The sequence below is a fragment of the Mycena indigotica genome, assembly GCF_014461135.1.
Source record: "Mycena indigotica strain 171206Taipei chromosome Unknown Mind.scaff0011, whole genome shotgun sequence".
NCBI lineage: Eukaryota > Fungi > Basidiomycota > Agaricomycetes > Agaricales > Mycenaceae > Mycena > Mycena indigotica.
In genome coordinates, this window is record NW_023503010.1 from 2,434,716 (window position 1) to 2,448,050 (window position 13,335).

At 50.6% G+C, this 13,335-nt stretch overlaps 8 protein-coding genes across 8 annotated transcripts; 5 read left to right on the forward strand and 3 right to left on the reverse strand.

Annotated features, from left to right (window-relative positions):
* Positions 1-144: 144 nt before the first annotated feature.
* Positions 145-1,477, forward strand: MIND_01185700 (VPS9 domain-containing protein; the record flags this gene model as incomplete). The annotated part of the gene is made up of 5 exons (XM_037368369.1): positions 145-470; positions 524-630; positions 683-1,158; positions 1,210-1,311; positions 1,361-1,477. Exons 1-5 carry the CDS (start codon positions 163-165, stop codon positions 1,475-1,477), a joined length of 1,110 nt encoding a protein of 369 aa, XP_037215295.1. The 5' UTR covers positions 145-162.
* A 123-nt stretch (positions 1,478-1,600) lies between these two features.
* MIND_01185800 (uncharacterized protein) lies at positions 1,601-2,445 on the reverse strand (the record flags this gene model as incomplete). The annotated part of the gene is made up of 3 exons (XM_037368370.1): positions 1,601-2,140; positions 2,188-2,268; positions 2,320-2,445. The coding sequence occupies 3 exons, from the start codon at positions 2,443-2,445 to the stop codon at positions 1,601-1,603; spliced, it is 747 nt and encodes a 248-aa protein (XP_037215296.1).
* A 345-nt stretch (positions 2,446-2,790) lies between these two features.
* Positions 2,791-4,705, forward strand: MIND_01185900 (uncharacterized protein; the record flags this gene model as incomplete). Its single annotated transcript, XM_037368371.1, has 9 exons — positions 2,791-2,815; positions 2,869-2,983; positions 3,033-3,127; positions 3,181-3,338; positions 3,388-4,041; positions 4,087-4,176; positions 4,223-4,306; positions 4,353-4,484; positions 4,535-4,705. The coding sequence occupies 9 exons, from the start codon at positions 2,791-2,793 to the stop codon at positions 4,703-4,705; spliced, it is 1,524 nt and encodes a 507-aa protein (XP_037215297.1).
* A 490-nt stretch (positions 4,706-5,195) lies between these two features.
* Positions 5,196-5,714, forward strand: MIND_01186000 (uncharacterized protein; the record flags this gene model as incomplete). The annotated part of the gene is made up of 4 exons (XM_037368372.1): positions 5,196-5,316; positions 5,367-5,424; positions 5,478-5,579; positions 5,630-5,714. Exons 1-4 carry the CDS (start codon positions 5,232-5,234, stop codon positions 5,712-5,714), a joined length of 330 nt encoding a protein of 109 aa, XP_037215298.1. The 5' UTR covers positions 5,196-5,231.
* A 30-nt stretch (positions 5,715-5,744) lies between these two features.
* MIND_01186100 (Arsenical pump membrane protein) lies at positions 5,745-7,653 on the reverse strand (the record flags this gene model as incomplete). Its single annotated transcript, XM_037368373.1, has 3 exons — positions 5,745-7,259; positions 7,303-7,513; positions 7,568-7,653. The coding sequence occupies 3 exons, from the start codon at positions 7,651-7,653 to the stop codon at positions 5,745-5,747; spliced, it is 1,812 nt and encodes a 603-aa protein (XP_037215299.1).
* Positions 7,654-7,781: 128 nt separating this feature from the next.
* Positions 7,782-8,659, forward strand: MIND_01186200 (Sulfhydryl oxidase; the record flags this gene model as incomplete). The annotated part of the gene is made up of 6 exons (XM_037368374.1): positions 7,782-8,035; positions 8,084-8,116; positions 8,168-8,195; positions 8,246-8,365; positions 8,412-8,440; positions 8,500-8,659. The coding sequence occupies 6 exons, from the start codon at positions 7,782-7,784 to the stop codon at positions 8,657-8,659; spliced, it is 624 nt and encodes a 207-aa protein (XP_037215300.1).
* Positions 8,660-8,878: 219 nt separating this feature from the next.
* MIND_01186300 (uncharacterized protein) lies at positions 8,879-11,085 on the forward strand (the record flags this gene model as incomplete). The annotated part of the gene is made up of 10 exons (XM_037368375.1): positions 8,879-8,991; positions 9,041-9,063; positions 9,118-9,594; positions 9,640-9,753; positions 9,801-10,056; positions 10,106-10,160; positions 10,205-10,567; positions 10,658-10,711; positions 10,755-10,823; positions 10,870-11,085. The coding sequence occupies 10 exons, from the start codon at positions 8,879-8,881 to the stop codon at positions 11,083-11,085; spliced, it is 1,740 nt and encodes a 579-aa protein (XP_037215301.1).
* A 55-nt stretch (positions 11,086-11,140) lies between these two features.
* Positions 11,141-13,196, reverse strand: MIND_01186400 (uncharacterized protein; the record flags this gene model as incomplete). Its single annotated transcript, XM_037368376.1, has 5 exons — positions 11,141-11,729; positions 11,776-11,830; positions 11,882-11,938; positions 11,989-13,110; positions 13,163-13,196. The coding sequence occupies 5 exons, from the start codon at positions 13,194-13,196 to the stop codon at positions 11,141-11,143; spliced, it is 1,857 nt and encodes a 618-aa protein (XP_037215302.1).
* Between the last annotated feature and the right edge of the window lie 139 nt (positions 13,197-13,335).

The following is a 13,335-nucleotide window of genomic DNA, read 5'->3' on the forward strand; positions in this document are numbered from 1 at the left end:
CTTCAACGTCTACGCTTCTTGTACCTCCGAGCAGAGCCGGCAAACAGAAGCAGAGATACATAGAGGTCACTAAATACATGCGGTGCGGATGCTTGAGGCAGTGTCCTGGTCACAGATGTGACGCCACGCGTCTTCTGTTGAACCGCAACGCGTCCCAAGCATATGCCTTCACCTACCATCAGCATAATCGCACCAACACCACCGCGCAATGCATCCCGCTTCCGACTTCTGTATCGTGGTGCACTCTCGCTGCCGGACTCCCATCTACTACTCGATGGCTTGACTTTCGTCTCTCAAACGCCAGCAGCAGAAGACCTGGCTTCGGGTTCCGGGTCAGGACAGAATCAAACCCTTCTCGAAAGCCCGCTGGCACTGGCCCTAGAGAGCATGCGAGGCGTGACGAGCTTGAGATGGATGGGACCAGTTCAACTACGAGACGTTTATCTCGACGAGTCCGGTGGAATCACAATGTGCGTTTACTTGAACTATTTGACAAATAGTCCTCCTAAGCCGATGGCGTTAGGGATATTCACCCTGCTGCCACCCTCTCTCGCATATATTTTGAAAACACATTCTGTTTGGAACCTTCATCGCTTGCGTGGGGTATTAAGGTCGCTTTGGGGGACACAGGTATGCATTTCTGCTTCCTGCCACGCAAATATAATCTACTTTGTCGGTTTAGATGGCCCGGAAACGACTTACATGCTCATATACCCGCGTACCCAGCCGCAAGAAACCGAACTCACACTCGCTGTTGCACGTATAACGCCGACTCCCCCATCTACCACAAAATATCGTCTTCCCCGACCTGACGACCCTACTCCTCGGCGCCCGCCACATCTGTTTTCACGCACCACCTCTGCTGCCGCCCGACCCCATAAACGAACTTCCAGTATTGCTGCTGATTTGGGTAGTGGTGTCCGTCTTGGCTCTCCGCCTGCTTCTGGGTCTTTCCGTGTACCAGAACTACCTTCAGAACGCTCAACAAAGGGCAAAGAACGTGCAATTGAAGATGAAGATGACGTTTTCGGAACTGCCTCATCGTCGGTGGTACCGATAGAAAACAAGGGAAAGCGGAAGCGTCCCGCTGAAGCGATCGAGACCCCCGGGCCGCAGCAAATCGACGTAGAGAACCAGATGGAAAAAGCCAATAAGACTGTAACCTTTATCCCCTTATTCCGCCTCTTGCATTGCTAATTTCTCCGCCAGATAATCAAACAGTCCACCATCCATCTTATGCAGCTCCCGAAAACACATCCGGACTACAAGGACCTGTATGGAGCAGTCTATCGGGGTGTTATATTTGCTCTGGTATGTCGTTTCCTTACTTGTCGGGCCAAACCTCAAATAAGCAATTTAGCGCACGGAAATGAAGAGAACAGCTGTAGATCTTAAGACTGTTGAACGATTAGTCAAGTTACATCTCAACATGTACTCGCCCACAGACGCAAAACCTGCTAAAAGAACATCATCATAAACATTGTCCGCGCTTGACATGCTTGACATTCGACTTCTTCAAGGTCCCAAGTACAAAATTGCGTGTTAGCGTTCAATATAAGACCGTAGCTATAATGTCCTGGGTATCATGATCTTCGCCTTCTTACTTGGTATTCTCTTCGACATTCTCCACAAAACGACCAGTATCTGTTGCTGGAGCTTTGCCCTTGCCCTTGCCTGACGAGCCTCGGATAAGGAACTTGGATAGCCCGCGTTTGGGCTGTTTCTCTCCGGGCACCACTTCTCCCGGCTCTTTGCCTGCTCCAGGATGGATCTGCTTTATATCGTCTGGCGGAGCAACAGGCCCATCTTTCTTCTTATTGAGCTCTCCTGCTTTCGCTTTCTCTATTTTGAGGAATTCCTCTCCACGGATACGCAAGTATTCCTCCAACAAGGCTGCATTGCGCGAGTTAGCCTTGAAAGCAGCCATTGCCACGTCTCCCGCAAGAGGCACCAGTCCCATTAGAGCTGACGCTGCGTTGTTCATGAGCATGCGTTGAATAAGCCAGTTGGGAAGGTCGGCTTTGCGTGCTTTGCGGACGACGAGAAGGTAGTTGAGCGACGCGTCGGCGACATCGCCAGCGCCAGGAATAATTCCAATAATGAACGTCCAGCCGAAACGGAAGCCACAGAGCGAAAAACCCTGGGTGGGATGAGGATTTGCCGGAAGAAAGTGGATGTTTGGCTCACCTTATCGAGATAGTGGGCTCGTCGTTGAACAGACTTTAATATCTTGGCATCGCGAGCCGACAGGCCTTCGGGAATCGCACGCTATACTTCACGTCAGCTCTTGTTGGATTTGGAGGAAACGAGGGAGTTGACCCTTCGACGCTTCTTCTTGCCCTGTGCAGTCGTGTATTCTTCGTACATAGGGTCGGCCGGAGCATATTGCTGGAGGTGTTTCTCGAATAAAGTTCTGCCGGCTTTTCTGAGTAAAGCGTCGGACATGGTAGTGTTGGTAAGTAAGATAGAGGGAGCGGTTCATTGGAGCCTGTCGGGTTTTATAGCGCCTTGCAAGTGAGGCAGTGATGATGTCATGGCCATAGATTTCCTCCGTGTTTGTTTGGCTGTGTTCCCGGCAATGAGAGGAAGAGGGTCGGAGCTCGTCGTCGCATCGAGTTCAATGTGGCCTGAGCCAGGATGTGTGGGCTCTTGGAAGCGGCAAATGGAAAGGCATGGCATCACACGAATGTCCAGATATGGCAATCGCCCAGGCGCCTCTGGTAATCTTATTCCTAACCTCCACCTATCGGACGTCGCGGGCCTTATCCTTCCCATTTACTCCGTTGCGCGATGGCTGCTCCCGTCTCACAAGAGGGTACGTGCTGCTGCTCGTGGTTTAGAGAGACTGTACTGATAATCGTTGGACAGAGTTACCTATCCTGGAGGCACTTATCAAGTTCGTCGTCTTTACCTGCTCTTCTGCCTACGGGACCCGGATGAAGGGAAATGAGAGAGTCTGGGAGCCATACTTCTGCTCCCAATAGTGCCTGTGGCATGTATGGATGTCCATTACTAACGGACACTCTTCCCAGCATCCGAAATCGACTGGCCGTGCTCAAGAAAGACCGCGCAGAATACATTAAGGCGTCTGATGTGAATTCTCTATACCAATCCGTGGTCAAGCAAGGTCCGCACAACACTCTAATCTTTGTCCTCAAAGGCATTAATGCTGTTTCCTAGTGACAAAACTGAACGACGTTCGAGACGAGAATACGACCTACAACAACCGACTGGACACTACCCTCGCCGATGTATTCAGCTTACTCTCACTGTTTTACCTCACGATCGGGAAAACGAGGGATACCCCGGCGACGTATTCACAGATCGCGTCTATGCGGGTTCGTTCCCGGACTCCTCACTAATCTTTGCTGACTCCCTGATCAACAGCAAATTCTTCGACATATGGACGAGTCGGCCGTCTACAACGAAGCAGACCTAGCCCCCTTCAGGCGACGGGTGGGAGAGCTGCGGCAAATAGTGCAACATGAGAAACACCCCAATGCTGTCACGAAGCTCCTTGACCGCCAACTGAACGAATGTGACACCAAGATTCACGCGCTGGAGGAGTCTCTCAAAGTGTTATCGGTGGAACTCATCCCAATTCACGAGAAACTGGTCACTATCAGGCGACAGCTAGTTGCACTGGCAGCGAAAGACGCGCCACACAAGGCGGAGTTAAAGCCTTTGCAGGAGGAACTGAGGAAGATTGACGCGCAGCGTGTTGACGGTAAGTTTCTTGGGCCAGGGGGCATCGTACCCGCCTCCCAAGCGATCTGTTCGGCCCTTCTCGAAGAATGCTTCGATATTGCTCAGGAAATCAAAGCTCATGAAGACTCGCGGCATATTGTAGAGGCTCTGAAGCCAATCCACGAACGGCTGGCCGAGATTCGGGCGGAGTTGGAGAGCCTGGTTATGACACATCGCTGGACGTTGAGGGAGACAGATCTGTGGAACTATTCGTCCGCGCTGCACGAAATTGATAAGATGAGGGTGGATGGCAAGTTTCTCGACGCAGATGGTGGGAGGCCGGGGGGTCAATATGTGAGTTCCAGGTTTAGTTTCCTCTGATGCTTATAGACTCGACAGATTCTCTTATACCTCCTGCGACGGTGTTATGGGCTGATCTACAGACTGCTATCATCTAGCGAGCCTGTGTCGGAAGAGCTCATGCCCATCGTATGTCGCGAGTTCTGCGTCCACGACCTCCCTCATCCTTTATTAGGCCAACAAACTGTCGACAGTGAAGAAATGTTTAAATGAAGTCCTCAAGTATGGGGGAACCTTTAGTGCCCGGGATCTTTATCCAGTTTGTCCTTCTTCCTCAATTTTGCAGATGGCCTCACAATGCCCAGTACCAACTTGCACTTTTTCAAATTGACTCGATGCGCAAAGAGGGCAAGTTTGTGGGTTCAGACGGATCGATTCCAGAAGGCCAGGGCACGGTTATGGCGCACTTGAACGAATGCCACGAATTGTTGGAGATGGTGCGTCTTGTGGTTTTCAACTGCTTGTTGTTATTGATAGTGGGTTGCAGTTGAAAGAGTCGATGGATGAAGATGAGGAGGAATACGATGATGAGGAGGAGTATGATGAGGATGATGATGAGGAGGATGATGAGGCGTTTTCCGGATATAGTCTGAAACGACGGGCAACGCCTCCACCAGATAGTGACGAGGACAGTCAAAGCGATGGTGGAACTGGATGAGGTGAATTGTTGCACATTATCGAATATTTCTGTTTCCATGAAGCACAATCTTGTTCAACACGTAGAGCCTTTTCCTGCAAACCGTGTAGACTATCTTCCGCTGCTTGTAGCCTGACATCCATGTCAGGTGAATCGTCCTCAAAAGGAATCTTTCAAGAGTGACCTTTGTTCAGCAAGTTCAAGCTCTGTAGATAATACTCTCTTCCTCTCCAGCAAGCCAGCATAAGTCTCGGTCAGGCTGACACGTTCTCGAAGCATTGAGAGAGTTTCGTCTTTTGCTTTCAGTGCACGCGATTTCAACACTAGTTCGTGGTCTGCCAAAAGAATCCGGCGATGAAGTTCAGCATTCTTGTCTGAGAAAGATTCCAGGAACTATGAAAGTTACTATATCAGCTAAACAGAGACGGGCAGAGTATGTACTTCACGAATTCTGTCCATCGAACAAACGTTGTGGCAAGCACGAAGTCTGTGTTACTCGTGACAACACAACTTTATCTCCCCCCACCTTGCTGTTAGCTTGGATACGATGTCAAAGCTGGCTGAGGACCCACGCGACGCGTCTCTGGAAGCCAAATTCTCACTCCCAAATACGTGGACTCAGGATAGTTTCGGTGTGCCATCTCGTCAACCTCCGTTACCCAAACTTGAAATATTCTTTTAGATGGCCTGAGCACGTCGGGCATGTTCCTCTCTGGTCTCATTATGGTCACTCGCAACCGGTCGGTTGCTCGCTTGGGAATATGATAAGCTCACCTAATATATGTGTGAACAGGTTTCTTGCATGGCCGTCAGTCATATTTGGTCTCAGCAGCAGCATAAACGCCCATCCACTGCGGACAAAGGAAGGAGGCGGCTCGGCATTGCCCAACCTTGCGTGCGTGGCCTGAACTCTTTCGCTTGATACGCAACCTTACTCTACTCCAGCCTCTGTGTGATGGCTCTCTTCGCGTCTTATATTCCCCTCCTTATGATTTCCAATTTCCCAAAACAAACGTCCACACCGCTGTAACGCGACATCTATTGTTCATAAAATTACACCTTAATACAGGACGGCCATTTCCGCAGACACCACCCCCAGTCCAACGACCGTCATCACGAGCAACGGGAACACATTCCACCGTGCAAACACCCCTTGCGTGATCTCTAGCCTTTTCGCAAACTCGTACGCTCCGGGCGGTACCTCTTGTCCCCTCTCCCTTACGTGTTTGATTTTCAAGACCTCGTCCGCAGCGATTTCGTCTTGCTTTTGCTTCAGAATCGTCTTCCATAGCAGTCCCGCGAGACTGGCCGAAAAAGTCGCACTAACGGCGCCGATGTTGCTCGCCAAAGCGAGGGAAACACCTGCCGCGCGTGTTGTGTTGTGAGGGAGGTCGGCAGCACGGACAATCTTGGTGAGAAGGATTGTTGCACCAATGTTAGTACCAGCCAGGTTGCAGAGGACAACACCAAGCACGCCCGTAAGCCAGACACTGGGATGAATGTCACCCTTGGAAGCAATCGCGAACCAACGACCAAAGACTTGTATCCAGCCTTGATGAGCAAGCGCCTCGATCAGGATGAATTGAGAGAATGCGAACGGAACTAATGCAAAGGGCAGTCGAGGCAGAGCAGTGAAAAAAGTTGGGAAGCGCAGGGATAAGCTATCGTATTTGGCATTGAAGCGCGGTCCCAGTCGCTGTGGGAGAGTTTGGTTTTCTGGAGATGAAGGTGTCGCTGATTCGGGGTCTGTTGCCAGGGTCTGTTGTCTACCTATGGTGCTTTGGAGCGTCATGGCACGCTGCATGTCGAAAACATCGTCCTTTGACGAGTCTGCACTTTCCGGTGGCTTCTCGGTTTCGTCGATGGCGTTTGATCTTGGATGCGTATACTTCCAGTGATCCCAAATCATATCGAAAAGGAATTTGGCGACTGCGAAAGGTAGAGTGATTTTCCAGACATCGACTTTGAAAAAGCTGGTTACGAGCACCACCACAATGCACACAAACAACAGCGACGCCCCAACAACTGCAGCCAACGGGTCTCTAATCGCCGACCGCACGTCAAATTTCTCTATGGGCTTCATGTGGCGCGGGATATGACTGATATCTCGGAACTGGAATGCCAAGGCGAAATAGCAGACCACATTGCAGGCAAGAAAGACCAAGATTGTGTAGAGTGTGAATGCGGCAAAGTTGATGCCAAACCCTTCGCAAACGACCACGTTCGTGGGGTTTCCCACTACCAAGACCATGCTAGCAGTGTTGGCAGACGCGAACTCGGCCATCAACCAGGGGAGTGGCTCGAGATCGACCCCGCGTGTGTAGTAAATGAGAAAGACGGTTCCGGAGAGGATGACGGGGTCGTTCCCCAGACAAACACTCAGCAGAGTGAGCATCACGTAAAAGTAGAAGTATAAGCGTCGTCCGTTGGTACCGCCTTTATTGGAGACCCAAAATGCAGCTGCTTGAAGAACCCCGCTAATGTCGAGCGTGATGGCCATGTACGCGAGAGAGAAGAACAGTATCAGGATGTTGTATGGCTTGACGCCTTCCGTGCCCACAATCCCGTCACGGATCTACAAACGTTGGAATATACACCCACAAACTGACGTTTCTCACCTGTGTGGCCCCAAGGCATTGTGCAGCCCATAGAATTGCTATTGCAAGTATGGGCGCGGTCGTCAGATTAATGGGAATGCGCCGTCTGCCTATGCGGATTTTGACGGGGTATATGACGAACGTGATAGAGAGCACGAAAAATATGAGAGTGACGATGGAGAACCGTGTAATCGCCATTGGAAAATTGACGCTGAGGAAGAAAGGGCGGCTTCTGCTCTGAATCAGTTAAAACGATGCGTGAAGAAGAGGCAAACTAACCACAAACTCTGCGCGACCATGGCTGTTGTGGCCAAGAGGCAGAACGATCAGCCGAGCAACTTTCGGTGGCAAATCTGACCGAAGCGACGTCATAATCACGCCGTCACGTATGTCACACTAAGGGTCCTTGTCCGAGCAACATCCGAGCTTATCGTTTGCACACGTCTGAACCGCGGCTAACATACTTACGGCCACCCACAGTCTTTCTTTTGGCTGCAATCATGATATCCCGCTTTGCAAAATCTTTCATTGCTATTGTTGTCGCGCTCCTCCTCCTCTCGACCATCTCGTTCATCCATCCAAGCTCTAGAAACTATAGCTACTTCGATCCTACGTCTGGGGAATTTCTTGCCAACGGGAATGCCGCCGCAGAAAGGAATCACAAGCAAGACCAGCTACAGCACGATGCACACCCACCTATTTCCGGTGTTCAAGGCGGTGTTATCATGGAAAAGCTGGGGAACGCGACAGCGAAGTGAGTGGAAGGGCAAGAATGACAAGGAAACACTGAGGTTCTATTTAGAGCCGCACTAGGACGAGCAACGTGGAAATTGTTGTACGCCGCTGCGTGTCCACCTACTCTTTCTTGCAGCTCACTCCTTCACAGACATACCATGACTCTACGATACCCCGAGGTAAGCATACGATTGGTTTCTTTACCTTCGCCCTCTTATTCTAATCCCAGAAACCTACGCAAGACGAAAGAGATGCTTTGAACTCATATTTCCATTTATTATCTCGACTGTACCCTTGTGGTGAATGTGCCCACGAATTCCAACAGCTGTTGAAGCAATATCCACCACAGGTCTGCTTTCTTCACTTCCTCCTCTATTCTCTCTGACAGCAAACAGACATCATCTCGTCGCGCAGCGTCATTATGGTTTGTTCTTTTACGCACCCTTTCATTTTTATTAGTGACCAGCTTTTAACACTTGGTAGGCTGTGTAGTGTTCATAATCGCGTAAACGAACGACTTCACAAGGAGGAGTTCGATTGCGCCCATCTAGACGAAGAGTATGATTGTGGTTGCGGTGACGAGCCAATTGGGGCTTCTGCTGTTCCTGCTTTAGATTTGGATATGATGCGAGGCGGCCGTTAGAGAGTGTGTTTATTTGGGTGTATTTAGCATGGATCAAGTCTTTCCGGGCCTTGTGTTTGGCCGTTACTTACTCAGGCCCGTTAGGCGCCACGCTTATGCGTTTGTCAATCGTTCGCGCCTTGCCCTCTTACGACCAACAGCTCGTGGCATATACCCTCCCTCTCTGGCCACGACGCTACCTCCCTCTCTAGCCACAAAGCTACCACCCCAACGAACGACATGTCCTCCCTTCGCCGTCGAGTGCTTGAGTCTGAAGAAAGAAATTTAACGCGCAAAGAATCACCGCGACGACCGCCACCTTCACATCGACATAACTCACCAAGTGCTCCATGGTTTGTCGTCCCTCCCTGTTTTTTTGTGGGTTTTCAAATGTCGTTGTAGGCCGTGGATCAATCTTCATGACGGTTAGGAGACACAGTCTGGGACGTAACATCAACTTGAACTTTTTGGTTTCGTAGAGATCGATCAAGAACAACTTGCCTCCCCACTTCCACCTGTACCAGCCCCCTGCGACCACACAACATGCGAGGGCAGCTGTTGGAAGGGCTACCCACAGTCCCGCTTCCCGAACTGGACACCGTCACAGCTTCGCCGCAGTCGCATTCAAAAGGCAATAATGGACTATAATAAATCCGCGCAGGCCGCCATCTACTATGTCGACGTGGATTCGGAAGGCGTCTTCAAAGACTCTGGCAAGTTCGTTGCTAGGGAAAAGGAAGACGCGCCAGAGGACGAGTTATGGGACCAGTTAATCAATGAAGACAAGCAGCGACCAGACAATGTACGCGTGCGCGCTCTTTTCCTCGAATCTATGAGCGGACCAATGTTGCAACAACTTGGGGCGAAGTATAACATCGAGCCGTTCTTTTTCTCTTCTTCGTTAGGCTGGATACCCTCTCGTTACCAAGAAGAAGTACGAGCAAAGAAGGGAGACCGTAAGGCATCTACCACAATTTTATCTGAGCTCTGAATCCTCTTAGATCTGACAATAACCCTAATATTCCTTCGAACCATGGACCACCCTGACGCAAAATCGCTGCACACTTTTCCCGACAGTGCGAGCAGTACCATGACCACGCCATTCAGCTATCACGGTCTGTATGATTTTAGAGACGTGGAGCCCGAGCTAAAGATTTGAAAGAGCAAATAATAGACACACAAGCACCATTATTTCTCCACTCTGGCGGCCAGTACCTTATACTCGACCTCCTCGCGGTCCACCTCGTCCGAAGCATTGACGGCAACACGTTGATATCGTACCATAATAGCGATGCGGACACAACAGCGACTTATCTTCACGAGCGCATTCGCTTTGCGGGACAAAGTGTTTACTGGCAGAACATCTTCCAGAGCTCCCCAGACCCAACATTTGTTCTGCTGACATTCATTTGGCATGCGTAGGACATCTTTTGCTGCCGATGTTGCTTCGATTTAATAGTCACTTAGGATGTATGCTTGGGACGAGGCCCTGGAGCATCTCTACGCGCACATCTGCTTCATTGTGAGTCCTTAAGTTGTCCCAGAATTATCAAACCCTTTGCGCAGGAAGCACAAGTAATCAACACCTCTGATGCAAACCTTACCCGCGAGCTACATGTAATCCGCGCACATTTGCTACACCACTCGGCACTTTTGGAAGACTTCCGCAAGGCTGTCGAGTTCATCATGAACACGCCCAACCCGGCGATGGACGCGCTACCGAAGGACTCTGACCGGGCGTTCAGTCGAGGTTTACTGGAGCGGGAGTGCAAGAATCTTTTGAGCGAGATTCAGCGGCTGGAGGGGAGTCGGACGATGCAGGACAAACGTCTGAAGAATGTCATGAATCTGGTATTTTCATCTGTCAATATCGACGACTCGAAGAGGATGAAGGAGCTGACGGAGGCTGCTGTCCGGGACAGTGCTGGTGTGTTTCCAAGTCCATTTGCTACGTCCACTGACGATTCACAGCTGTGAGTACCTTCCAAAACTTGTCTTGTGATATTCATTGGGTCACAGATGAAGCAAATTGCGTACCTTTCCATGGTCTTTCTTCCCGCGTCTTTTGTTGCGGTAAGACTTTTCTCATCGTAGTTACTAAATACAACCGGCACAGGCTGTATTTGGCATGAACGTCGGCGAGATCAATCCTGGCACGAAAGGCACTTGGGGGCACTACTTTGAAGTAATTTAGACATCTTCTCATTGCGGGCCAACTGATGAATCAACAGACCGCCTTGCCACTTACGCTTGCGACGATCTGGGCGGTGATGGTCTTCCAGGGGAAATATCTACTTGGGCGGGATGCTACGATATGGATGCGACTTATTTGGCCCGTGACTCTCCTCCAGCAAAGGATGCGGACTCGGCAGCAAATGAGAAGGGGCGGGGCATTTGATTTAGATGCCCCACTGGTGGCAGACTCGAGATGGCCTGAGACATTCTAACTTGTTGTTGTACTGACTTGAGTTTTTTTGTAGCCCTAGTTCCTGTAGAATCGCTCTACCCATCTAACTCCTTTTCCCGTTTCTCGACCCTCGCAATCGTCTCTTCTACGATTAACAGTGCAGTAATGCCAACATAAATGCACAAAAACTGCATGGATGAGAGATGGTCGGCGAGCGGAAGCAGACACATAGCTATTCCTGCCAAGTACCGGAACAAGATGACGAGCTTGCGGCTGATTGTTGTTCTTGGTATATTTCTAGGAGGGGTATGCTTCCAACGTCGTTGCGTTGGTGGGTCCTCGTCCTGTGGTCTAGCGCGGTTGAGCTCTTGCTCATCCAAGTTCCGATGTAGCGTGCCGATGGTCGCCATCGTGCACATGCTGACCCCGAGCCCGGCCCCAAAGAACCATTTCAGTCCACCCCCGTGTTCTGAGTCGATATGGTTACTTTTAATGAGCGTGCTGACCGCTGCCGATGCGAGGAGGAGCGACATGCAAAGCGGGAGGTGGAGGAAGGTGAAGAAGTAACCAGAGATCCAGTGGCGCCGGATAGCGTGCACGAAGTGTTTCGTCAGAGCGGAGTCAAAGTACAGCCAGTTCAGGTTGAATGCGAGCATAAGGCTAAGCATGGCGCGACCGGATTCCCTGACCAGTATTGAATATTCAATGCGCCAGGTTAGGCAAAGCTTACATATTCAGCCCAACATGGCCACTCGAGGAAAAAAACACGCTCATGACCATTTCTCCTGCGAATTCGTTATTATGTAATAGCAGTTGCGACCGACACATCGACTTACCCAGCACGACAGTCACGAATGCTCCAAGCCTTTCTATTTGATGCTCAATATTGATTGCTAAAACGCTATTAGTTCACGGTGTCATCTATATAGCTAAGAGTGCCGACCTGGTATCCTGAGAGCTTCACGCGCCGCAAGTTCTCGGCACATTTTTATATCGCCCATTGACATTGGTGGTTGTTCGTCAACAGCTGTGGTAGAGTTGTTCATCGTTCGGAATACGTCAAGCAAGACTGGGTCCTCGAAAGCAGCGGTCCCAGAATCAGGATCAGGAGACGATTCAGAGAGACCAAGCTTCTCCTTCCGAATCCTCTCGTATCTTTTGCCAAGTACTTCGAAGGTCTTGTAGAGCACGATTCCGAAGAAGCGGACAGTAAAGTCCGCAAAGATGCCGACGGCGGCGAGGGTTATTGTGGCGCGAAGGGGCGTGAATATGCCAATGAAGAGGATAAGAGCCATGAGCAGTGGGTTGAAGGCAGCAGCAATTAATGGTCGGCGGGAAAGAGGTAGAAAAGCGGAGTATATGAGCAGAACAGCGGCCCTTGAAAGCTTGGCGACAGCGAAGAAGCCAATGGCCCATTTGAGTGAGTTGAGATTGGCCGCGAACGCAAGGTCCACTTCGCCCTCCGCATTTCCTAAGCCCTCCTCCACGCGGAAGTGGATAGAGCTGGCATTGTTTGCGTAGCCAACAAGGAGAAGCATGGTCCAGATAATGTACGCTCGCTGAGTAACGTCGTCGTTGGCGAACTGGTTGGCCATGTCTCTGATATCTCCCCAGACGCTAAACGCTGGCGCGAAGGTCAAAACATAGATGGCGAAACCAAGGCCGGTCGGCTCCTCTGCGGCAGCCTCGGAGAGCTGGTGTGCCAGCCCAACGAAGAGAAGGTCGAAAAAGAGCTCAAAACGGGAGGATTGGAGGGCCTTTGCCTCGCGATAGAGTTTGCCTTTTTGCATCCATTGATGAAGAGTGGGTCGTTGGAGGAACTGGTCGATGTTGTAGCGCACCATATAGCGACATAGGGTGGCAGCAGCCCCATCGCCCTTGGATATGCGGTAGATTAATCCTTGGTCAAGCTCCTCTGAATGGACGAAGATGATGTTGTCGGTGTGGCCATACCAGGTCAAGTTTTCAGTAAACTGACGACGGTGCTGTGTTTCAAGTATTTCATTGGTTGCGCTATGAAGTTGTGTCTCTAGCTCTGCTATTCTGCGACGTAGTTCATCCTGGTCTGGAGTTGGAGTTCAGAGAAAGACTTCAAATAGATGAGAGGAAGGATTGACCATCGTGGGGCTTTTCCTCAGCACTGGCGCTCATGCAGAAGCAAAGCTAATGGGACCTAACAGCGCCGGGAAGGATGACCGACGTTGGGCCCCTTGGTTAGGAAGGCCATCCCGAGATAACGTGATGGGACTTCGTAAGCGGGCCGGGATCGAATAACGGAAGCTGACGGAAG